The 25,946-nt window shown below is 33.0% G+C and overlaps 2 protein-coding genes and 1 non-coding gene across 10 annotated transcripts; 2 read left to right on the top strand and 1 right to left on the bottom strand.

Moving 5' to 3' along the window:
- The first annotated feature begins 261 nt into the window (after nt 1-261).
- On the top strand, nt 262-8,104 carry LOC123711422. 2 transcript variants are annotated; one of them, XM_045664001.1, is made up of 4 exons: nt 262-367; nt 4,367-4,488; nt 5,987-6,174; nt 7,191-8,104. In XM_045664001.1, the coding sequence occupies exons 1-4, from the start codon at nt 337-339 to the stop codon at nt 7,576-7,578; spliced, it is 729 nt and encodes a 242-aa protein (XP_045519957.1). In that variant the 5' UTR covers nt 262-336; the 3' UTR covers nt 7,579-8,104. The 2 variants fall into 2 exon arrangements, with proteins under 2 accessions (XP_045519957.1, XP_045519958.1); XM_045664002.1 differs by lacking the exons at nt 262-367; nt 4,367-4,488 and adding an exon at nt 4,565-4,995.
- A 2,566-nt stretch (nt 8,105-10,670) lies between these two features.
- Nucleotides 10,671-25,255, top strand: LOC123710831 (juvenile hormone epoxide hydrolase-like). Of its 7 annotated transcripts, none has more exons than XR_006753867.1 (15): nt 12,654-12,683; nt 12,964-13,143; nt 13,351-13,490; nt 13,638-13,725; nt 14,387-14,554; nt 14,973-15,119; nt 16,216-16,417; nt 16,996-17,230; nt 17,625-17,860; nt 19,146-19,211; nt 22,944-23,080; nt 23,259-23,329; nt 23,807-23,947; nt 24,031-24,145; nt 24,314-25,255. XR_006753867.1 is itself a non-coding variant. In XM_045663080.1 (9 exons), exons 1-9 carry the CDS (start codon nt 10,736-10,738, stop codon nt 17,851-17,853), a joined length of 1,392 nt encoding a protein of 463 aa, XP_045519036.1. In that variant the 5' UTR covers nt 10,671-10,735; the 3' UTR covers nt 17,854-17,883. The 7 variants fall into 7 exon arrangements, 3 of the variants coding, with proteins under 3 accessions (XP_045519036.1, XP_045519035.1, XP_045519034.1); XR_006753868.1 differs by having other exon boundaries at nt 24,021-24,145; XR_006753865.1 differs by lacking the exon at nt 24,031-24,145.
- Trnag-ucc lies at nt 19,443-19,514 on the bottom strand. The gene has a single exon. It is a non-coding gene; the product is annotated as a tRNA-Gly (tRNA).
- Nucleotides 25,256-25,946: the final 691 nt, after the last annotated feature.

Raw genomic sequence — 25,946 nt, 5'->3', positions numbered from 1 at the left:
AGTATAGTCCACCTTTAGAATTAGCAATATATGTGCATCTCCCTCACAGAGTACAGACTTGATTAATAGAATCTCCTTGATACTTGTCCCTTCAACGTTATTGTCACTGCAATAACAATCAAATTCGTATGATTCTAATAACGTAGCACTCCACCCTTACATGCAATTGGCTCCTGGATCAACCGCCCCAACCAATGGAAAATCGTATTACGAAACCCCTGTTCGAAATTTAAATAAAATTGCAGTTTTATCTTGACTTCTAAAGAGAGTAGTTGGCAAATTTGATCTAAGTTTACTGTTAAATATTATTTTTGAAAAAATAAGTGTTCAGTGTTTATGCCCACTCTGACGAATAGAGGCGAACAAGGTTTGTTATGACAAGTTTTTATTTTATTAACCATAAAGGGAATTTTCATTCCGTAACCAAATGCTTCACGGAGCTTATAAGGTTTTAAGGTTTCTAATTATGTCCACGCTCGTACCTATTAGCGTGTATAGTGTTAGCAATTTCGGTACACTCTGTTAGATAAACATAGAAGTAATGTTTAAATTTAAAAATACAGAAAATATAGGCATTATTCATGTAGAATATTTTTTTATACGTGTCAGAGGACAATGAATAATTTCTTAGTAGACAGAGACCACGAATTACCACTTACTACGGTCCTTACATATTGGATGATATTCACCATGCATGCTCGTCGGTTATGGGTACTTTGAACTTGTATATTATCTAGTACCTCCTATATTTGGTCCAGCTACGACAAGTCCTAGCCATCCTGATTTCACCATCCACAATGTTACACATATATTTCTTAAAGCTCTCATTCCCAGGGCATTTATTTTACTGTCTTCTCGGCATTTATTCTTTGTCTGACACTCCGAATCGGATAAACATTGCCTGTAGGGCAAGTCGAGCCAGTTTGAGATTTAATGAAATCTCTTATAAAGAAGCGGAATGTAGGTTTGTGGTTTTAGTTTTATAGAAATCTTATAGAATCAACTATCTTTATTATTTTCACTTTATGATTTGATTTTTTTTAACTATAAGACATGATAAATAATTTCAATAGATGGTGAAATATTTTTAAATATATTGGTCTTATCCATGTATGCAGCAAACAATTATTTTCTATGAAAAGAAAAAACAGTTGAAAAATCATTCATCCCGATTGTTTACATTTATTCATTATTCTCAATTATTTTCTAGTAAATATATAATTAGTTATTATATATATACAATATATTATAATTACAATATATATATATATAGTACGTAGCTTGTTGTTGATTTGTAGTATATTTTTGTATACGAGTAGTAATTTGTCAAAGTGCAGGCAGGTATAGTTATGATGTGAAAATAATAATGATTGCCTATTTTTATGAAACGGGATGCGCATATCACCGGAAGTTCTGTTTATAGTAGTTATAATTATATCAATTAATGATAAAAATAATTATGTTGACTGATGACAATAATGAATTTAAAATACTTCTATACTTCGACATTTTTGCAAAATTTCGGCAAAACTAGGCCATGAATTAAAGTGATCTTGAAAGTTTAAGAGAAAAATCGACATTAGCCAAGAAATGTCTGGAATTGCATTATATGCCTTCCGTGCTAAATCTCCATATCGATTCTTCTAAGGCGCCTGATTTAGGCTGTTAATTGATTGATATAGCGGCTTTTGTATATGTCGCAGTAAAGTAGTTAAATCAGAGAGTTAATTGAATCTCTAGATAATTAATTAAAGATCGATATTCAATCAAGTCGCTAAAGTGCCGTCAGACAAGTGAGTGAACGATACGTTTAACGAGGTTCCTAAACGTTCCTAGGCAACAAAACTAACCTAACATAACCTAATCATTTACAATAAAGCAAAACACGGAATTTCCAAGCTCTCAGTTCTTCACGATCACACCGAAATGAAATAATCATGGCGGAGTCTTGTATTACATTATTAATCAACACGCTGGCTTTCGGTCAGTCATATAGTTAAACGTCTTCGACGCTGCTTTATTTAAATCAAAATGCTAACGACTTGATCGATCTTTCATTAACTGGCTAGAGATTCTATTAACTCTCTTTTTTACTGCGACATATATACTGAGTCTGGCCATAGATACTATTATAATTGAAAATTAGCAAAATATTGCATTTCTTAGAATCTGTAATTTTTAAATCATTGTTCATATGGTTTTCTCATTTTGGCGCCAATACATTCTACAATACTTTGCCATATTAAAATGAAGTGTGGTAATAAACAGAACCAAATCGCTGTGATTGCATTACAAAATATTTTTAAAACTCTCCATACACTTGGTATTAGTACAATTTTTGTGTACCGGGCTATTAATAGGAACACCGAGACCTCTGTTTGTAACAGAAAAAGATCTCGTCGTCCACGCAGTGTTCGTGCGAAAAAGGTGGTCAAAGCAGTAAGGGAAAGAATTCAAAGAAATCCTATCCGATAGCAAAAGATAGTCTCGGGAGATGAAGATAACACCTAAAACTATGTCGTTTATTTAAAAAGATGACTTAGGATTTGTAGCCTATAAGGGACGTATCTACTAGTAATTTATTAACTGATATTAAAAAAAATTATAGGGTGGTAAAACTGAAAGAACTACTGAAGCGGTACGCAAAGGGAGGTCACAGATTTTTTTTATATTTACGGATGACATTTTTTTTACAATTGAGTAACAACAACAAACAATATGACCGTATTTATGCTTAAATACGGTCGATAATTAATCGACAGGGTGCAATGTCCTATTACCTATGAAGGAGTGAGGAGACTGTACCATACTTTTATGAAAAAGGTATCAAAACATCGTGTATCAAGATACCATTCTTGAGAAGGTAGTGAAGCCCCTTAAGCATCCTGTTCAATTACCAAGAATGGTTCTTTCAGCAAGCCTCGGCACCGGGTCATAAAGCTCGGTCTAAGCAGTCTTGGTTGGAAACGAACGTTTCGGACTTCATCAGAGCTGAAGACTGGCCGTCGTCTAGTCCCGACCTTAATCCGCTGGGTTATGATTTATGGTCAGTTTTAAACAGTACGGCTTGCTCTAAACTCCAAGATAATTTTGAATCCCTAACACAATCCGTACGATTGGAAAGAATTTTCCCATGGAATGCATCAAAGAGTGCGTGCTTCTATTGATATCTGGCCTCAACGTTTAAAGGATTGTATTGCAGCCAATGGAAACCACTTCGAATAAGCTTCTTTATATTTTAAATTGTTTTATATTTATGTATTAAACTAATACACTGTAAAAGTAATAAATGTTATTTACAATAAAAAAACAGTATGTACAGTATTTATGGCTAGACTAGATATATACACAATGTCAGTGCACTAAAGACATTAAGTCTGCAGAAAATTGACTGCTTTCCTGCCTATGTGTGATATTAAATATGGCCTAACCCAACACTAAAGACATTTCCCATAAACCGATTACCTTAACCTATTAAAATCAAGTTATGCAGAAATTTTACGCACCCAATAAAAACCTGGCATTTAGTAGCGCCAGCCGAGATTTGAAAGGCAATCTGTAGTCGAACATTGTAAGTACTAAAAGTACCTACCACAAAAATGCTAAGTTGCGATATATTGAGCTGCTATTATCTACGTTCAACACCCTCTTGCGGTTGGGCTGCTGTTAAAAATTAGGTAAAGGTACTGATAAAAAATTATTTAAAAAAATGCTATATTCTAGATAAGGACAACATGAAGTGTATGTAATTATTGTATAAGCGATAAGCCCATGCGCGTCCATGCGTCGGGTTGTCTCTCCCTAAAATATGGCGAGAGGGCCGATGACTGGCTATGCGTGATATTCGTGAACGGGTGCTACTTGTGGTGACTGGTCGTACTTGAATTCGTGTATGCGGTGATGTTAGTTATTTCGACTATGTATTTGCGTGTGTGCATTTCACCATGCCTCTTGCTGATGTCATGTGGAGCATGGTGTGATGGTTGCAGCTCCTTACAAACGTTGTGTAAAACAAAGAAACTTAGCGAATAAAAAGAGTGGCAGAGAGTTTAGTGCCAGTTTTTCTCTTCCGTTCTACGCCCTTGATTTGAGAACTGGCAGTTAATGTAAAATTAGAAGCATTTAATTTATATTTATTTTTTTGACGTTCATAAGTGTACATTGTGTTACGTATATGAATAAATAATTTTTGACTTTTAACTTTGACTTTAATTTTAGTAGACGACCTCCGACGGAGTGAAGACCTCCAAATTCAAATCTTCCATTTGTATCTCATCTTCGCTACTATTTTCAAATCGTTCCACGCTATTTTTTTTATTAAATTTATAAAAGAGGTAATCATAATACTGTTGCTAATTTGTTCTAGTAAGCACTATGACATCAGACCAGGAGTCATGCTCTGATGAGGAACCTGATAGTGAAATGTTGAGTGATGACCAATGTCTTCCCGACAGCGACGATGACAGACAGATTATGCGAACATCAAAGGTTAAGTGGTATAATTATTATAAAGTAATCATAATTTATATACATGTGTCTTTACTACGACATCATGGAACATTACGATCTAGCATAACTTAAGACTAAAACTAAAAAAACTAAACTAAAAAGGATTGTTATCATAAGTAAGTGTCCAATAACGCTACTTATAGTCTCTATAAAAGGAAAGACACTCTGCTCTTGTGTTCAATTTTATTTTCATTTACTTCACTTAATATTAAGGTACACTAACACTAATTCACTAGTTCAAATGGTTTTATCCTTTTCAATCTTCTCACTAGGTCAGTGGTGTCAAGGAGTTGAATAGCCTCGACATTCACGTGATGGTGGAGCCTATGTTCGAATGCTCCAGCAGTCTTTTTTATTAATGTGGTGACGTCCTCTACATTAAGGTCCCGATGGAGGTCGTAATTGCGAATGTTCCAGGGAGCATTGACTATTCCCCTGAGCACTTTGTTTTGGAATCGTTGGATTACTTGGATATTGCTATTACTGGTACGGCCTCACAGCTGGCAACCATAAGTCCATACAGGTGTCAGGACTTGTTTGTAGATCAATAATTTATTTTGTTCTGATAACGTGGAATGCCTTCCGAGCAACCAGTACAATTTAAAGTAACGGAGATCCAACTCTTCGCGTTTCTTTTTAACATGGACCTTCCATCGGAGTTTGGTGTCTAGCGTCATACCTAGGTACTTAGCAAAATTTTGGAACGGCACTTTGATCTTATCAATATATACTGGCAGGTGTTTGCAATTTGATGTTTTCCTTAATTTATGAACAAGTCCTCGATGCCACACTTTATCAAATGCGGTGCAGACAGTGGAGCAGACTTTTTGTTCTTCTAGTGCTTTTTCAATATTATTTGTGATTCTATGAACCTGCTCTAAGGTAAAATGTTTTTCTCTAAAACCGAATTGGTAATCTGGTATGAGCTGCTTTTTGACAATAATAGGGTTAAGACGTTTGAGAAAGAGTTTCTCAAATAGCTTTGCTATAACAGGTAACAGTAAGATTGGCCTGTAAGACGTGACTTCGTGTGGAGGTTTTCCTGGCTTGGGAATCATTATAACTTCCGCAACTTTCCAAGTAATCATAATTGAATTGACATTTATAAATAGATTTGATTTAAATGTGCGTAGATATAGTTTACATATCGTGCACACATATTAGTTATTATGTCACCAAATTGTAAGAAAAAGCTTTTCTATTGAATTCCTACCTATTACTCCTACTACAGCGCTTACTATGTAATTTTCAATAGCGATACTGACAGCAATCCCGATCTTAATAAATTTTGTTCTATGCTGTCCTAATGTCGCGTCATCGTGCCAAACCTTCCAAGCCAAAAACTTCGGTATCGTTATCGCTAATTTCGTTGGAACTTACTTGGCTCAGATGCAATTATGATTACCTAAACGGTGTACATTTTTTTAAGGTAATATATGGTCGTGGCATGTGCTGATTTATCGGATATTACCAACAGAATCTCCCTGAAGAGCTACAACTTAACTCGTGTCTTCTTTTACCGCCACGAAGCCTCTCCACCAATAGTCGTGAAAGATGGCGTCAGCAAAACGTTAGCGGGGCATTTGCTGAACTACGAAGACTAGTGCCAACGTATCCTCATGATAAGAAACTTTCTAAGAATGAGATACTACGGATGTCTATAAGGTACCTGTTGTCTTTGGTTCTTAAAGTTCTTTTCAGATTATAGGACATCATGTGTGTGAGGTTGATCAGGATGGTAGAATTCTGACATCTTTCTATGTTCGTTTCATTGACGGTTTTGTATGCTTTGTAACCTGAAACAATTGGCTTTACTGACCGTTGAACCCGGAATGTACTAACGAAATCAGAGCTGTCCCGGAAATGTGATGTTTTTTTTTGCTCTGTATTGGTACATTTGTGATAAGGACAGTCTCAATAGAATTGATAGTCAATCTTTGTATCCCTCTGATGGTTGCTATTGCTATAAATTATATATACTATAGTATATATATATATATATATAATTTATGACAAAATGATGTCTACTAATAGGTTGAATGTCATTTTAGATTACATTATGTTTTTAAAAACCTTAAAGTAGAAAAACCTAATATATTATAATTATATAGTATTGTTATAAAAGGTATAAAGTCCGACCTACTTCTACTATAGTATATATATATATATATATATATATATAATTTATGACAAAATGATGTCTACTAATAGGTTGAATGTCATTTTAGATTACATTATGTTTTTAAAAACCTTAAAGTAGAAAAACCTAATATATTATAATTATATAGTATTGTTATAAAAGGTATAAAGTCCGACCTACTTATCTGTAGGATCACGTATTGTTTTAAATTTAGATTTGTTTAAATAGTTTCAAGACTTTTGGTATTTTATTTTATTTCTACAAGTTCACTAGCGGACCCGACAGATTTTGTCCTGTATCCATTTCTTGTATATAAAAAAACCTTATTTAAATCTAAACCATTCTCGAATCCACTAGAACACACACATAAAAAAAATCCGCAAAATCCGCACAGCTGTTTAGGAGGTAAAGTAAAAACACGCACAGAATATTAGTATATATTTACTTAGATAGTATAAAGGTCTCTTTACGTCATCTGTGAAATTAGAACTTAATTATCTAAATGATAGTAAAATAAACCAGATATATAATTTGTTTTTAGGTACATAGGCCTTCTTTGCGAAGTCATAGAATGGCAGAAAAACCACGGTTTACTTACGAATAAAGAAAATGCCATTTTGGCCGTCAAATGCGAATCGCCAATGAGTCCAGTCTCATGCCGACGGTTCAAAAGAAATTTTCTAGAGAGACCAGATGAAAACCACGACTTCATAGGCAACGAAGAAAATGATTTTAGAAGACGTCTTTGCTATAAAGACTGGTATGGGAAGGATTTGAAAATTCTACGCAATAAGTTTTATGTGTCGGCAAGATGGCGGCATATGCCATTTAGGAATCTGACGGGGGAAAGAAACGGGAATAATTTGCTGATGATTGCTCCTAAAGATGATGAGAAAAAAGAGAAAAATGAGGGGAAAGATAAAAGTTAATTTCTAAGATAGACATGGAGTAACTGTTGATACTATATATATGTACTACTGAATCGCATCTAGTATTTAATTAATTAGCATTGAATCTTGGCCATTTTATTGTGTCAGAAAATTTACCTATTAAAATTAAAGATATCGTTAATCTTCATATGCGGAAAGTTCAATAATAACGTTGTTATCAGTTTTATTATGAATTATAATATCTCAAATCATTGTGTATATTTGACGACAAAAAATATGTAGGTAGATATTTATTCATTTAACATTACTTAAAATAAGTTTTTTTAGCGCTGTAAAATTCTGTGAGATGTTAGAATTTTATTAAATTAATACTTTGTGATCCCATTTCAAAATAATAGTCTACACATATTTAATTTATTATGTACGTTATTTTAATTTGTTTCTATAAAAAAAATCACTCCAGTTATTATGATATAAAATTAAAGTAATTTAAGCAATGTTGCTTGGTAAAATAGTGCTGCTAGATTAAACAATGTAACTAAAATTATTCTTAAAGATCTCAATAGTCAGTAATGTGTAATTTAAAATCATTTATATATTATTCTTATTGAACATAATATTATAGGTGTTGTTTTTAATTAATTCCAAAATAAAAATTTAGACAAACAAAAAGTTTTTTAGTCACTTATAGTGCCAAATACACTACATGTGCGTACCTTTCACTGGTCAATACTTTGATTAATCTATACGTAACATAAAAAAAAACTATCACAAAATATGTGTAAAGCGTTAAATTTGAAGACGGCTGTACAAAAACGAGTCATTTTTTGAAATTATTTCATGAGAGAGAATGTTTTTTTTGAGAACAGAAAAGTTAGAAAAATACAAATAATTTGTAATAATAATAATAAATAAATAAGTAGAAGTTAGTTACTTTATTCATATGGGTAACCAAGTAAACTTGTGAACGTCAATATAAAAGACGTTGCAATAGAATTGATTCTAAATTTACATTTACTACCAGTTCGCAAGTCAAGGGCTTTGAGAAGGCAGGAATAACTGCCCAGAAACTCTCCGCCACTCTTTTTAATCGCAATGTTTTAAGTCATACAAATTGTTTGTAAGCAAATTAAGTTTAATTTACGTTTAACGAGAGTTTTCAATTTATAATTAGTGATAATTCTCGCATTTCGCTCGGGAGTTGGTTGTAAAAACGAATACATTCCAAATTCCATAATTTTTTTCCATATAAGTAGTGGTTTATTTTCTAGAGCCTATATAAAAAAATATCTTCTCACTCTTCCGGGCCACTACACAATCTACTTCATGGACGTAAATTACTTTTCTATTTTACCTTCCTAGTACTACACTCTACTATACTCTTTTATTGCTTATCACTACAATAACTATACTCGTAACGTCCTATTCATAATCTCATATTGACACTTTGATATTGCTGAAAGCCAGCAATTGTAGGATGTCGCATAAGACAGAGGGCGTTGATATTTACTAACTTATTAGTTGTGCAAGTGCTTAATAACGCATGCTTATAGAAAAATTTTGCTTCTATTTTGTTGATTATTTTCCGTATAGGCTGGTGATCAGTTTCCTGTGTGATGATCTAAATTAATGTAAATTGTAGATTCGTAAAGGCGCAGCTGAAATCATACATATACTCAGCAAACACATTTACCAAGTAAGCCACGAAGGCAATTAACAGATTCATAACTAAGATGTTTACTCTTTATTTGGCATCTAAGTTTTGTCATTTGAGTATAATGAAAAGTATAATTGATAAGTAAAGTTTCGCACCAAATAAGGAAAGTTTGCCATCAAAACGCGTTAATAAATGAAAATTTATTATAAATAAAACAAAAACTGTGCAGTAGAATTGTAAGATAAAAACATTAATACTATTCCATAAAAATAGTCGTGGTTCCTAAAAACATAAATTGTTATATAACAGTTTTAATATTGAATTTTAACAAAATAATAATAATAGTTATTTAGAAGTCTGTGATATGAATTTAGAATGACATAGAAATTAGGTTTCTGTGCAACATGAAGTGATAATCATTATTGGAATAGGCTTGGATTATTTTATTTGTTTATTAATTAACACTTCGTTGCATTACAATATAAAAATTCAACATAATTAAATGAAAAGGAGGACAACTAGCGGCAACTGAATTATGAGTAATCATTTGGTATCAGTGTTAACCTTGTGTAAACAACGTTGATAGAAGTTACGGTTAAAGTGGCCACAATTTATATTTAAAAAATATTCGGCCCCATAGGTACTTCGCTCACAACTGTACTTGGTCTTTCGTTCTTTTCTTCCAACGCATTCCGAGCATTTTGACATCTTCTTTGGTGGTTCCACTGGTGTTTCACCAAGTAAACCAGTATGCAGTCACAAGAATCCCTTGAAATTTTGTTCGATCAAAGCAATCCCCAAATCACGAAAAAACCCTCCTGTACTTAAATGTCTTTACTTTAATGTTAGTATTGAACAAAATATTTAAACGGTTATTCCTGCATGATTCAGCTTTGAGAGAAATAAAGTGAGTCGCTAGCGGCCAGGACAGGTTGTTAACAGCAATAGTCTCTAAATGTATGGTGTGAAATATTGTAGCAACTAACAAGGCAAACATTTTATTCCGTACTAGTATTCGCATGGCCTATCTTAGCAGAGCCATCAACAAAACAATAAAATAGACATTTCTGTAGAAATACTCATATTTAAACATACTATATATGCGTATAATTTAATCGTCTTGATCCCAAACTCCACAGTTTGTGACACCTGGCGGGACTTTACGTGGACTTGGAACAATATGTTGAGATTTTTGTTTGGCTGAGGTTTATTACGACCAACTAATCTCATTATGATAAAAGACATTTGCCATTCACAGGTGCGCAGACAAAATATAAGAATTATATTAATTACGTGGTCAAAAGTGAATACACAATTGCAGAGGCTATAAAATCTTTCGAAAACGTAATAAAACAATAAAGTCTTTATTGAAAAATATATCGTCACGAGATTTAATAAGGTTTATTTTTATTTGATGAAGACGTTTCATCCACATTACGTAACAATATATGTATCTACTTTATTTAGTCTTAATTCTTCGCTGATATAGAGTGGACGTTAACCATTGATAAAAGCGGGTTATCGTGTAATTGAAAGAATATGGTATGTATGAATTTGGTATATTATTTATTTTTATTAACGAAACTGACATATTAAAGTACAATAAACCGACAAATGTTATACGATGTGTATCTTAGCGAACTCTATAAAGAATTATACGATACAATAGAAAATATAACAATGTGACATTGAAGCAGAAAGAAAACGAACACAAATGGAGCACGAAACCGGGTAAAAACAGATGAACACTGTTTCGCGGCATTTGACACATTTTTATGGACCTTGTAAACACCAGTATTGTAATTGATTATATACGTATTGTACATGTTTACGATCACATTAATTAGGCAAGAAGTTATCTTTTATACCATACCAATAGTACGGCTACAACCTTTTTATATCTTCTTCTTCTTCTTCAGATTTTTGTATCTTTTTCATGATCATTTGTCAATCTATGCGAGTTTTTGATCGGCCTGACACACGCCCTCGTGTTATTGGGTCTAAGGCAAGCCGGTTTGATCACGATGTTTTCCTTCACCGTTAGAGCAAAGACAAAAAACTGCATTGGTTGCATGCTGAGTACACCAAGGCATCACTTCTGTTAGGAGTTATCTGAACATTTACAAAAATACAAATGTTTTTGGTCGTTATAAGTATGCCTTACAATGTTTCAGATTTGAAAACCATTTTTATATAAAAAGTTGACCAAGAACCACTGACAAGATCAACTACGATTTGAACTATAATTAAAATATTAGTTATGTTGTTAGCTATTGCATTTTTTTAAAACCATTATTTTAAATGAACAGCGCTTGAATTAGTGGGTAGCAACTTCGTTGTTTACTCATTGATCAGTGTCTGCCATGCAATATTATTGGGTAACTTGAAAGCACGCATGTCTAGATTGAAGTCCAAGAAAAATATTGGTTTGAAACATAAATCAGAATTGTAATACAAATAAAAATTGTATAAAATCGCACCATAAATAACATGCTGCCATTTATGCTGTTTACTTGGCTTAATTATTACGCTGTACGATCAATTTGTATTTAATTTAAATAATCCAAGGTCTATACATTTACTTTGTACCAAAGTACCTAACACCTGGGTTCTATATTCGTCTTAGAATGGCTGGAATGTTGTAGGACTTGTGCCCCTAGTTGTTGAATATAATTTTGGCAGATTTTCATCCATCATATACCATACTTTATTTAGAAAGAGACTGGCTGCCCACAACACATGGATTCCTTGTGTGAGGGCAGTGCACTTCACTTTACCAAAATACAGGATGTATTTTGTGTATAATAAAGTTTTTCTTTCTGTCTTTCTATATAACTCGTAGTGAAAAGCATTTTCTATTGATGATCTGTAACCACAATTACCACCGATACCTATTTTAAAACGGTTTAAATGACATAACTAATATCAGAATATGAAAGCATTAAGAGGCAATCATTGTAAGACAGCTTATACCCAGTAGTTGCATTACACATTTTGTATCATCATAATTATTTAGCGTACATTAATGACTTTACACTTAACAACGTTTTGTTTGGTTTCTTGTGAATAACCTTGGAAACAAGTTTCTGATTTAACCTTTAATCTAAGTAAAAAAGTGCAATATTCTGTGCATATTTGCTTATGCATAACCCATAATTACTCAAGTCATTCAAAGTATATTATTCCTATGTTTCTAGTTACCAAGGTATTGGTTTACATCGTTTCTCGCACAATCATAATAACAACATGATCTGGCATGATCATGAATGGTCCTAACTAGTTTAGTTAAAATTTATATATATGCTGAACACAAATACATTTTACTTATCGTCGAGAGGTCATTATCAAATTCTTATCACACGATAACCTATACTTACATTTCTTGTATAACTAATTTTATTTAATATATTATATGACGTTAATCAGATTAATAAGCAGTTGCTTCGTCATGTGCTCTATAATTTTGATAGCTATGATTAAATACAAGGTAGGTAAGTAATAATTTTATAAACATCTTCAGCGTGATATTTGTCTTATTGTAGCGGACCTCAATGGTATGTTAAAATGACTTAGCAGAACTTATTTTAAGTCACCGTTTAAACAAAATCATCACAGACAATTTAGCCATATGGATTCTTTCTTAAACACTAGAAGCTAAAGTTCAACCAATCCCCATAACATTCTCATACCTCTAACTAAAGTTAGAGTTACCATTGTAAGGTCAGACTCATTTATCTACCCTTCATTAAATACTTCTAATGTTTTAGATTTGCCGTATACTCCTAGTGGGCGTTCTAGCCCTGTTTGCGGTACCAGTTCTGTACATCTACACGAAAACACCACCGCCTCTACCAGACCTAGATTTAGAGGAATGGTGGGGAACGAAGCTATCAATGTCAAAGCAAAATGATAGTATAGTGCCTTTCCATGTGGAGTTTAATGATATCGTGAGTAGAGAAATATTAATATAACCTCAAAATAACAGAAACAAAGAACTGGGTATACTAGTTATATTTCGATATATATATATATGGCTTTTATCCTGTTAAAGCACACTTTTATATAAGAATCTTTATACATCTTTAACGATACGCAATTGATGGCTTAGAGAAATTTCGAACAGTTATATTTAATTTTTGTTATGTTATTTCTAGAATATAAAAGACATAAAAGAGCGTCTTCGAGACCGACATCCACTTACTCCAACATTAGAAGGCGTCACATTCGAATATGGATTTAACAGCAAACAACTGGAGTCCTGGCTCAAGTACTGGGTTGAGGAATATCCTTATAGGTAAGATCGCTAAGTGTCAAAATTGCTCATAAAACTATCACCATGGCACCAATATCTCACGGCTAGAATAAACAAAGTACGACTCATATAAACCCGATGGTAACGGTATAAAAATATTTTTATAATTAATAAAAAAATCTTTTTCAGCGAACGCGAAACGTATATAAACAAGTACCCACAATTTAAAACTAACATTCAGGGTTTGAATATTCATTTCGTAAGAATTAAGCCTGAGGTAAGTTCATCATATATTTTTGTTCTTTAATTTAAGGACGGGCTAAGTCAGGACTATTAAGCTGCTAACAATGTTATGAAAAATAGATTTATTTTACTATAAAAAATGATAAATTCTTAGTTTATTTACGACGATCTCAATTCGAGGGACAAACGGGCCACCTCATGCCAGTTGGAGAATAAACTTTCCGCTACTCGTTTATACACCAAATTTTGGTTTGCAAAGAAATTGTAAACTTCAACCATTGACACCATTGACACTTGACACTTCACACATTGAAACAATTAATGTTGAACTGGAGCACTGTTGTCTCTACAAATACCAGCATTGCTTAAACATTAGCAAAATCTATCAACTGTGAATGTATTAACACTCTACACGCTAACTAGAATAACTTGAATAGTCACAACGATTCCAACCTACAACCTAATAATTTAATTAGCTATGTATAAGTGGTTTTAAAATACTCTTCAATTATTTTGGCAATGACATGTGCATTTGTCACTTATATTAGACGTTTCAGAGACGCACAATGGCTCAATTACGAGTCTAAGTGCGGAAATTGAGTCCATCTAACGTCTAGGACGTTTCAGATAAAATGTCAAAGATTAGACTACATTATTTACTAAATTTGGATATTTTAATGAGAAGTAATTTCCAGAAGGTACCCGCTGGCAAAGAAACCGTACCCCTCCTACTTCTTCATGGGTGGCCAGGTTCTTTCTTGGAATTTTATGAAGCCGTTCCTCATCTGATGGCTCTAAGTAAAGATAGGGACTTCGTTTTTGAACTTATTATTCCAAGCTTGCCCGGATATGGATTCTCAAGTGTGAGTATGAAAAAATATGTATAGACTTTCAATATGTTTCACAGCCGTTGCAACTATGTCTCTTGGTAGATCAGTTTGCACTTATAGGTTTATGTATAGGTAACTAAAGAACGCTGCCACTCAGCCATAAAATTCAAAGCTTAGTGAAGCAATATACTTACTAAATGACTACTCGATGCCTAAAGAAACTCTTAATGAAAGATCGGCTAACGTTGTTGACGTCCACTGTTGGACGGCCTGTCCTCTAAATTTTTAGTACGACAGTTTCCCCACCTGGTTCTGCAACCAACGCCTTCAAATCTGTGAAAGATCGTTGTTTGTTTTTTTTATTCAATATATTTTAAACTGGTATCTGTTGTAACTAACCAAATTTATAAAACCGGTAACTTGGGTGACTAAAATGAAGTACTTTATGCAGGCGGCAACTCGACCTGGTCTTGGTGCAGACAAGATGGCGGTGGTAATGAAAAACTTAATGAACAGACTTGGGCACAAGAAGTTCTACGTCCAGGGTGGTGATTGGGGTGCGCTTATTGGCAGTTTAATGGCTACGTTTTTCCCGCAGGTATTTATGTTAAAAGCAATTCAACTATCTGAGTGATATACAAACCCCATTGCCTTGGGCGAGTACGTAAAGCCGTCCTTCGATTGATCTCGCGTTACTCCAGTCACGCCGGACAACCGTCGCATCGGAATATGTGAGCTATAGAATAGAGAGTGTACTTGTCTATGCCCACACGCACTAATAATAAAAATAAAATGAATGCGTATACTAGTGTACACACGTAAGAAGTGAAACTTCTTTATGACCTTATTTTTCGAAAAATGATATATATGCAACTTTACAGAAATTGGTTAAATAAAGTTAAATGAGGTAAAGTTTAACAAGCCTTATTATCATAGACATGAACACAAAAAATACAATAATTTCATTTTACCTTATTAGTACTAAGATTATTACAGAATTTCGTTAATTGTAATAGCCTTCAAATCTCTTCGAATCAACCGTAGTAGGGACAACAAAAAGATGGCGTAAAAATGTGACGCGTCACTAATAATTTGACGCGTAACCGAAATATGTGACGGTATTTTTTTTTTACAACGCCGATAGAGAAGTTTCATTTCAAAACTTACACTAAAATAATTCCTGAGTAAACTAGTCTCAGGAGAATTATTTAATTTACCCTAAATAAATTTAAATTTCCTTTACGTCACAAGTAAAAACTAGAGAACACCTTGATTTTTTAAAGACATTTCAATATTTTTATGTGCTTAAGTTCGTGAAATTATAAAAAATATATTATTGAGAAAAAACCAGCTCGGTCGAGTAACATAAATTGACAATTAAAAAGTTTTTATTCATTTAATGTGAAAAAGCCAATCATTCATCCGCACTTACAAGCAACATTTAAATGTAAGAATAGTATGTAATATTGAATAGACTGACTTTTAAGACGAATGAAAATTTAAGATACAATAAAACCAATATGAAACTACATCATTAAAAGTCATTATATAATAATAATAAAACTCTTCATGACAGTAATAAGGTTGTAACAAAATTGATCTAACGCTAGTCCCCACATAAGGGAGCCCCTGTGCGATAAAAAAAAGTAGTCCTAGTGTTACATCTAATCAATATAATTTATTTATATTTCTAGGAGGTACTAGGTTACCACTCAAACATGCCTTTCTTGAGCACAACATCGTCTACAATAATTCGTGTGCTCGGTTCCATTTATCCCCCATTGGTAGTGAGTTCGGAAGCTGCAGACAGAATGTATCCCATGTCTAAGTACTTTGGGATGCTGCTAGAGGAAACTGGATATTTCCACATACAAGCCACTAAACCAGATACAGTTGGTAAGAACTTAATGAATTTGTTGATAACTTTACAGTTTTTACTTACATTTACATTAGGTAGTTACAATTATTTATTATAAAATTGAATCATACAATATACTCATTTGGTTCAAAAATAGTCGAATCCGATTTTTGTTAAAAAAATATCGGAAAGGGCACATCAAAATCTATTAAATTACCAATTTTCAAAACTCCCGGATAACTTTCCAGTTGAAAGAAGTAAATGATTGCACTACTGTGTATATTCTAATAAATGGGCATAGGTTTTTAATTAGGAATATAATAAAATAAATATATTGACGCCACAAACAATATCAAGACTATAACACCGTAAAATATAATATCATAAGGCAGACTCAAAGTTAATTTTAAAAAGTTCCAGTTAAGCTTGATTTCATAATACATAACTAAATTTTTAAATAGTCGTGTTTTAGTAACCTTCATATTGCAATAGTTTCCTTAACTGCTTTAAAGGCTTCATGAAAAGTTAAGGCATCTTCTGAGTCAACATAACAGTAGCATAACGATTGAAATGTAACGAAGAAGATTTTCTTCTTAATTACCGAATACAATTACAGGTATAGCTCTAAGCGACAGTCCAGCTGGCTTGGCAGCGTATATTCTTGAAAAGTTCTCCACATGGACACGTCTTGACCACCGCTCAAAACCTGACGGTGGTCTCACGTACCGTTTCTCCAAAGAACGGCTCATCGACAACCTGATGGTCTACTGGGTTTCGAACTCCATAACGACCTCTATGCGCATGTACGCTGAGACGTTTAATAAGAGATTTTTGAGCCAGAATTTGGATGAGTAAGTCTTTTAAAATATCAAAATTTCATAAGAGCCGTAACTCATTTATTTAGCTTTAAGGCTTTAATAGCCAGAGTTTCAATTTTTTTCAATCATGATTTATACTTTATTAATGCGATTAAACTTGACAACTAAAAGTAGAATCGTATTCCAAATCGGAAAAATCACCATTGTGTTTGTAAAACCTGCAATAGCTGACCAAAATTTGATAAGTACCTAATATAAACTTAAAACTCTCTGACTAAAATCGTATGAGTTTACTCAAAGATAAATGTTTGATCCGACTTTCATTAGGATGACCCAATAAAGGATCACTTTTATCCGACAAAAAAGCAGTAATAAACTTGATTAGGGTTCTTCAAAGTGTTGCAATGTATGAAAAAATTTTTTTCAGAATACAAACGCCAGTTCCGACCTGGATAATTCAAGCAAAACAAGAGGTAATATACGTTCCTGGCTGGATCCTCAAATTCAAGTACACAAACCTTTTGAACGAGACCATACTCCAGGACGGCGGCCACTTCTTAGCGATGGAGCTGCCTGAGATTTTCTCTAAAGATGTGCTGAAGGCTGTTGACGCATTCCGGAAGTGGCATAAACAACAACAAAGAACAGAGTTGTAATTTTAATGTAATTAAATGTTTTAAATTATCTGTTTAATTAGTTAAATTTCCGTGAAAGCAACGACAAACACATAGTTAACCGCAATATTCTTGTGTTAACGGAAATTAATAAAGCTAGCATAAAAAAATCCGAAATTCCTGTGAGCGTATGAACCAAACGCGTCGTTAGGTCTCTTTTTTATTTTCGAGGTGGACATACATTTGCGAGTATATCGTGACCCTACCTTTTGAGAAAAAAGCAGATACGTAAAAGCAAAAAGTAAATAGGGCACGACCCATACCAGAATCTCTGCAAATCAGAGAGCAATGAGCAATACTTATTAGAACTATGTCGGTTATTTCCTTCAAGGCCGCGTTAGAGAGACTGCATTTTCGCTCCCGCATTCTACCGGGACAAGCTTTCATATCTCGGTCTGATAGTCTAATCATACAGGTCAATCAGTTACGTCTGGTCATCTTAGGGTCTTTTTACAAAAAAATAAATACCCTAAGAATAACCCTAAAAATAAATAACCTTTAAAATGTGTATGTAGTTTAAAGTTGATATAATATTTGATGAAGTGGCCAAGCTTACTTACGAGAGTTTTTGTTAATATGATATAAGTATTTATTATAACTGAGAAATATACCAGGGCCTCGTAATTTATGCTGGTAATCTAAGTAGTAGTATAGAAGAAAAAAGTAAAGTAAAAACTAAGGCCTCCGGTTACTAAGACTGCAGAAGTTACCAAGCTCAAAAAAATCGGCTTTCGTATTCCATGAGGGCGCGATGACGTTTAAAGTAATTTGACCCCTAATGGTTATTTATGAGTATAATAAAATTGTATTATAAAATCAATAGCTTAATACTTGAATGAATAATCTCAAAACCGGAGCGACGCCGCGGCACACGACTAGTTGTGATATAAAATGAATTGAGGGGATAAGTGGATTAATCCGTGTGAAACTTGGGTGAATGTAACTTATGAAATCATATTTAGCTTTAAAAATCCCTTTGAAAAATTATAAACAAATTTTGTGTTTTATAGTCAATCTTACAATATCAGTATGATTATTATTGATTAATCTAATGTTGCAACATAAAACCGTTTATCACAGTTGGCATTAAAACGCGGTGTGTGTTCAAATGCCGGGTCAAGTTCAAGATTGTGAATCGCACGGTTAACAATGAAATCATAATTTTACCCACCTGTATAAGCTATAGCTTATTTACATTGTATTATATACATACATGTTATATAATAGGCATTATGAATATTCACATAATAATTTCGTAAATCCTTCTTTCACAGGTATGTACTAAATTATTGTAAAAGAACGAATCCTCGCCTTCCGCAACTGCTGTCAAAAATACTATTGTAAGTCTGGCATGAATAATTCATGACGTTAATTCAAAATAAATATTTTTATCTTTCAAATCCCGAACGGCGCCGAGTCGCGTGCCTTGTGCTAATATTTTAGATTGTAATTTGTGCTTGTCCATACAAATTAGTTTCCTTTGAAAAACTATTTTTTTACTTTTATCATAATATATTATTGTCAATATTGTATAATATATATTTAACGTATTAATATTAATAAAAAAACTGTGCGTAGGCCGGGAATCGAACCCGGATCAACTGCTTGGAAGGCAACTATGCTGACCATTACACCACCAACGCTTCTATAATACAAGTCAAATTATAAATCTAAAGAGATCCAATTCTATGATTTTTCGAAGAATTAATATTTTTGTGTATTAATGTTTAGTAATTAAATCTTAGACCTTAAGTTTTAGCTTACTTAAGTACTCCAATATTTAATCCAGCTAATAAGATAATTCATGAATTATTTAAATATTCATGCGGACTTATGGATATCAATTGACATTTTATCTATACGAACAGGCGCCGCGCGTCATTTGTCAACAATGTACACGCTCCCCTCGTGAAAACGCTTGTGGTGTGAATGTCCTAGGGGATTTATATTTTATTGGTAAAGCACTTCCGAAATTTCTTATATAAAAGTGTTAATCTTTTTCTCTTAAAAAATACGAATCCTATTCAAGGACCGGTCAGATATATTCTCCGTAATTTAATAGGTCTATACTTCTGTTCTATTGTTTTTCGTCAAATTTGAGGACGACTATTGCTTTTTTATTGTGTATTTTTTGTAATCTAGATATCTTAGCGATTACATTTAAAACTTTTAGTATTAAGTAAGTAGTAAGTGGTTCTTTTGCCTATGTATCAGTGTGCCGATGGCAAGCAATTTTATCAACAAACAAAAAAACAACTTTTTGAATTTGTTGTAGTTGTTTTAAATATTTGTAGAATACTTAAAAAATATAAAAAGTATATTTTTTTATTTGGACGACAATATAAGCACATACACGTTATACAAACAAACAAATTTATTTTCCCTACAACATGCATACATTTTGTTTGATTAGATTACATCTTTTCTTTTTAAATTGCCTTTCACTAATGAGGGTCCTGTAAAAATTGTTGAACTTCTTATCCATTCAGCGGATTTGTCGCAGCTTAACCAAGCTAAAACTCTTCAAAAATTAATTAAAATTGTCCATTTTGAATTAGCAATCTCATTGGTATCTCAACGCTACTTTGGTATATGAATTTATTGGATATTTTTCTTTTGTACGCCTCCTTTTTTTTTTGAAAACATCAAGAAAAATATAATTAAATATGAGGCTTAGATCGTAGTGCACAGGTTTTTTTAGTTATTGTCTATTACATAAACAAATTTGGAAAACAATAAATAAAAAGTTCGGTTTAGTAAAAATCATACATAAATCGATATTTTTTAGTTATATTATTTAGATATTGTTTAAATTATCTAAAATTAATTCTTAACAAATTAGGTAATAAATTAGTATATAAATAAGAAATATAAATATATAATAATAATGACTAGAGATAATTTAAGAGACTCTTGAGTACGACTAACCTAACTAACCGCAGGCCGTAAAGACTAAATTTATACTGATTATATGTTACTCTAGTAACATATAAATCATGTAGATATCGAATATATTTGCGCAATAAATAGCCCAAAATTATTGAACAAATCACACCCCAGGAGGGGTTGTGTACCCCTATTCTTATCAGTGCGGCACACGCCTGTCACCACCTCCACAGCCTTATAAGGATTATATATTGTAAAGGCAACCTATACCTCAATTCGTAATAGAAGAGGCATTCTAATAATTTATAAGAAGTAAAGTCCTGTTTAAAAACAAGGTCATAAGTCTACGCAAAATATTTTTTAATAATTAAGGTAACTAGTAACTTTAATGGTCACTAATTTGTTCAAAAGAAAGAGTTTTAACAAGCAAAATCGATATGTTTCTCGTAACTACAGAATACTATTATAGCCCCGGGAGTTGGTTTTTCCATAAAATTACTGACCAAGAGCTGTATTTAAATGTACTGATGAATTTTTTATATGAGATACTGAATGATTCAAAACTCAGAGCGTAGCCTAAGCTATATAAGAACCCGATGGTTCAGAAACATAAAGACTGGATGGGTTATGTAATTAAAATATGGTTTTATGTTTTTAAGAATCTAAAATCTGTATCTGTAATATTGTATTTTATTAGCGCTATCTATGTAATCTCTTAAAAGGTGTTACTTATAATTAATAGTTCAGATGATGAAAATAACAAGGTCTAAATATTATAACAGTTCTATAATGAATCAATAGATGGTGCTGCACACAACAAATATTCAGAAAATACTATAAGGTCGAAGAGTCTATTGCTATTTACCCATAAAACGTCTCATATAATAGAAGTTAAATAATATCCTAAATGTATTATTTTTGTTTAAGAGTTATGAAATAAGTTTTAGTCAATAATTGAATAATAAATAAGGTATTTTATATAATTTTTTTTCTCAGATGGGAAGAGAAAATGCATAGTTAATAACAGATGTCTCTAATGATAGCGAAGACTCTTGACTCATATCTGGGGGGAGGCAGTCTCAAGCAACGTGATTTTTCTTTCGATGGTAGCGCCCCCTATAGACGATGTCCTAGATTCTACTGTGCTCAAGATATTATGCTCATTTAATGAAAAATGTGATTACCATTTCAAACGTTCAAAAACTACTTTGATTTACTTTTACGCATATTTAGAGGCAGATTGAGTAAAAAAATAATTCAATTTAAAAAAATAATGCAATTTAGCAAAATATTTCTAAAAGATATTTTCTAAAATTTTCACACGAATAATAATGTTATATTTGGTATTTGAATGCCAACTCCCAACAGCAAAAGTGTCAAAACAAAAATTTCAAATTACAAACTGACTCCTGCTTGTTGCGTTACCATTTTGCTGTAGTTCATTTTGTATTTTATCCTGTTTTCCGTATTGTGAGATACTCTAGTAAGCACGTCGAGTCGAGCTTTTCGTTTCTCTGGCATACTGTTGGGATTCTGCACTCGGTTGTACAGTGTAAATTGGTGTTTTAAGACTTCGAAAGGACGCTATTTCGTCGTATTTTTGTGATTTCGGTCACTATGCCTAAATTTGATGCATTTACTATAATATAAAGTATAGAAGTGTAAACTAAGCGATAGAAATACCACGGAAAGTGGAGATCATTTTCATTTCGATGTGCAAAAACGTAGCGCTATTCTATGGATACTACCTGTATCACAAATCACATAATCAATTGCAAAAACAAAATAACCTATCTTTCCGGGACCTTTCCTTGGCTAAAAGCGTTTAATTTAAAGGGCTATTATATAATAAATTAACTGACAAAATAACGAAAATACCTGGAAATAAATTTAAGATACATCTTAAGCGAACTTGTTGTAATAAAGCAATGCACCCCTGCCTATCCCGTAAGGGATTACAGGCATTAGTGCTTATGTTTATGAATCTATTGTTTAAATATATATTAACAGAACAGATTATTTAAATTACGAAATTACGTGGTCTTATACATCTCAGCAACAGCAGAAATTTAATTTAATTCATTTCAGTACACAAAGCCACTATAAAACATATTATTTCATGATTTAATGTTGAATCTTAAAACTTTATCAACATATTGACATTCATATTTTATCTTATTTTTCAGATGCCAGCCTTCATTCATTTCCAAACCCTAAAAGATTCCGTCATTAATTGAATTCTTGGGTTAATCTTACTGGTGTTTTTGGATTGATCATAATAACCGATTAAATGCTTTAGCCATTCCATCTCTTCATTCGAATGGTAAGTAACTGAAATATTAATTAATTTACTTAACCCTTGGATGGTTGAGAAACCAATACATTGTCAATAGCAATTGAATTTTCATTGTCTTACTTATTCCTCCATGAAAAGGTTAACTATTGTGTGTTACTCAATGTCTTATAAAGATTTTAGTGGTAAATTGTTTAACTTTTTTCAGGCTTTCATGGAAAACTTCCTTACCCTAGTGAAATGGTCAGTCAGGAAATGGAACTGAACACCCAATTAGACGTAGGTAATTAAAATAATTTAGTTTTTAAGCAACTACAAAAAAATAGATTTATACTTTGCCTGTATTTGTGTGTATGTTACTGGATTTCTCTATCAATCAGCAATAACAATTAATTTAATAGTTTCTGTATTGACATTGGTTCTTCTTTCTTAATTTAAAGTTAAAAATCAAACAAAATTGAAAATCTAACTATATATTTGAGGATAGGATTCGTATAAGGAATACAAATCCTCAATTTTGTCTATTTTGTGTAGGTAAAAACATGCCGAAGTACAACTGCCCCTTTCGCTATGTGTTTGTTGAGCTTTAGAGGTCATTGCGACAGCAATACTTTCATAAATTACCTGTTTTTCAAAACTATCATATCCTCTTACGGTTTTGTATAAGAAGTGGAGCCCTTCAAGGGTTATATTGTACAAACACACACAACACTTTTTTATTAAAATAATTAATCGAGATATCTGACATCATTTCAGTTGCCTGTGGCTCAGCATCTTCTTCTGCTGTAACCACTCAACAGAATGTTAAGCACAACATCAAAAGATCATCAAAAAGGTATTCAGAATATGCTGCTATAATGCTGGACCATGGTTATTGCAAGAAAAGATCTTCAAAAGGTTGGTGATATCATATTTTAGTCTTTATAGTGAGTTGGAACAGTTGAGTTCGATTAAGGAATAATGCGTTAAGTTAATTGTAGGTATGCTGGCTATACGCCTTCCAGCTAGTTGTGACTTCGACTTGCGAAAGAAAGGCTGGCACACAGTCGTGCCAGTGAAGAGCTTTTTTCGCAGGCTGTAGCAACCCCCTTGTAGGTGCGTCGTCACATCTATTGTATGGGAGCCACCTTAAATATTTATTTAGCCATCAGTAAATATTTATTTAAGGGGGCTCCCATACCATAGACATTATTTTTTTGCTGTTTATAGATACAGAACCCTTATTGCGCGCGTTTGACTTGTAATTATATTTTGTTGTTACAGCTTCGGAAAGAACGGCGCTGTGCAAATTGACAGTAAAAAGTACTTACCAAAAACAAATTTGTAACTTGAGAAGAGAAAAAGTGGTCATTCATTTAAGGCGCGGCTTGCAAAAGCCGAAAAACTGGAGACCAACACTACTTTTCAAAAAGTAGTTACAGGTATGACACCACAAGCCAAATTGTTTACCGCCATGCAGATGGAAACGGCGAAAACACAAAAGGGTCGTCGTTTTTGTTTGGAAGAAAAAGTATTGCCCTCGTCTTTGTATAAGAGGATTCCCAAGTTTTATGCCTTGATGGCAAAATATTTTACATTGCCATCAATAAAATGAATTGAAAGTAATAATACAGGAAGTTATCAAAAATGTGTAAGCAACTGGCTTGACCGTTTTATGTACTGTGTGTGACCAGAGCACAGTTGATGTGAGTGTTATTAATGAGCTTGTGGCCGATACAAGAGTAAATTATCTCAGAAAAGGAAAGGAGACCAAAGTTAAATTCTTTGAAATGAACAAATGAAAAATTATTCCCATTTATGATGTTCCACATTTATTAAAAGGGCTGAGGAATAACCTTCTTACCAAAGATTTGGTTTATATTGAACCCGAAGACCAAAAACAGAAACTCATCAACACATCAATGGGAATCATTTTAAGGAAATACAAAGTGTAGGTGTGACACATTTAAAAAAAAATGTTCCAAAGTGTGCTGTAAAAGGTACGATAAAAATGTACACTGACATATTTGTGTCATTTCCCTTCAAATGTGTTCAAACCACATAAAAAACAAAACTTCAAACACATAGATGTTCTTCGTTCTTCAAAACACATAAAGAGGCTATCTAAAAAAAAATTTGAAGAAATGACACTGAATGTCTTAATATACAGTTGGTGCAGGCATCATCACCTACTCTGGTGATGATGAAATAAAATCTTTCGCCCAATATTTCGTTTTTTTTAATGGTCTTTTATTTAATTTATTGTATCATGTAGGTAAATAAATATTTTTGTCAGTTTTGGTATTGAAGTAAAGCAGTTACAAATATTGTAATACAACCAATATGAGTTACTCTACTCTCGAACTTCAATATTGAATAAACTAATAAGAACTAGGTACAACTACTACTATGGTATAGATTTTATAATATATTCCTATATATCTATACTATTGTAGTACTTGTTTTTTTTTTAATGGAATCTCGCTGTTGGCCTTAAGGGCCTTTACAGCTCAGCTCCGGCTGTGGGCTCGGGCAGGACGGAAGCTCACCGGAATGAGCGAATTACGAAGTAAAGGTCCTCGCCTTCCCCGGTGAAGGCGGCTTTTTACCCTAATCTGTGTTTGGCTATTTTTATTATTATTGGCCGCGCGGGCGGCTTTTAATTTATTGTTAGCTACGGTAATTGGATCGTCCGGATCCGTTAGTGTATGTCGAGGCCTCCTACGAGCCTTTTTTGTCGGGAAAGGGTAGTAGTTGATGCTTTTACGCACCAGCGGATTGGGATGGTGTTTATCCTAGCACCGGTCGCGATTCTCATGAATCGCGACTGAAGCACCTGTAGCCGGTGGATATAGGAGGGCGCACAATGTTCTTCGCATACGCTAGCGTATGTTATGCACGGTCGGATGCAGGCCTT

The sequence above is a fragment of the Pieris brassicae genome, chromosome 6 (assembly GCF_905147105.1).
Source record: "Pieris brassicae chromosome 6, ilPieBrab1.1, whole genome shotgun sequence".
Taxonomy (NCBI): Eukaryota; Metazoa; Arthropoda; class Insecta; order Lepidoptera; family Pieridae; genus Pieris; species Pieris brassicae.
Note: the sequence above shows the minus strand (reverse complement) of the source record. Positions and strands in the feature narration are given on the sequence as shown.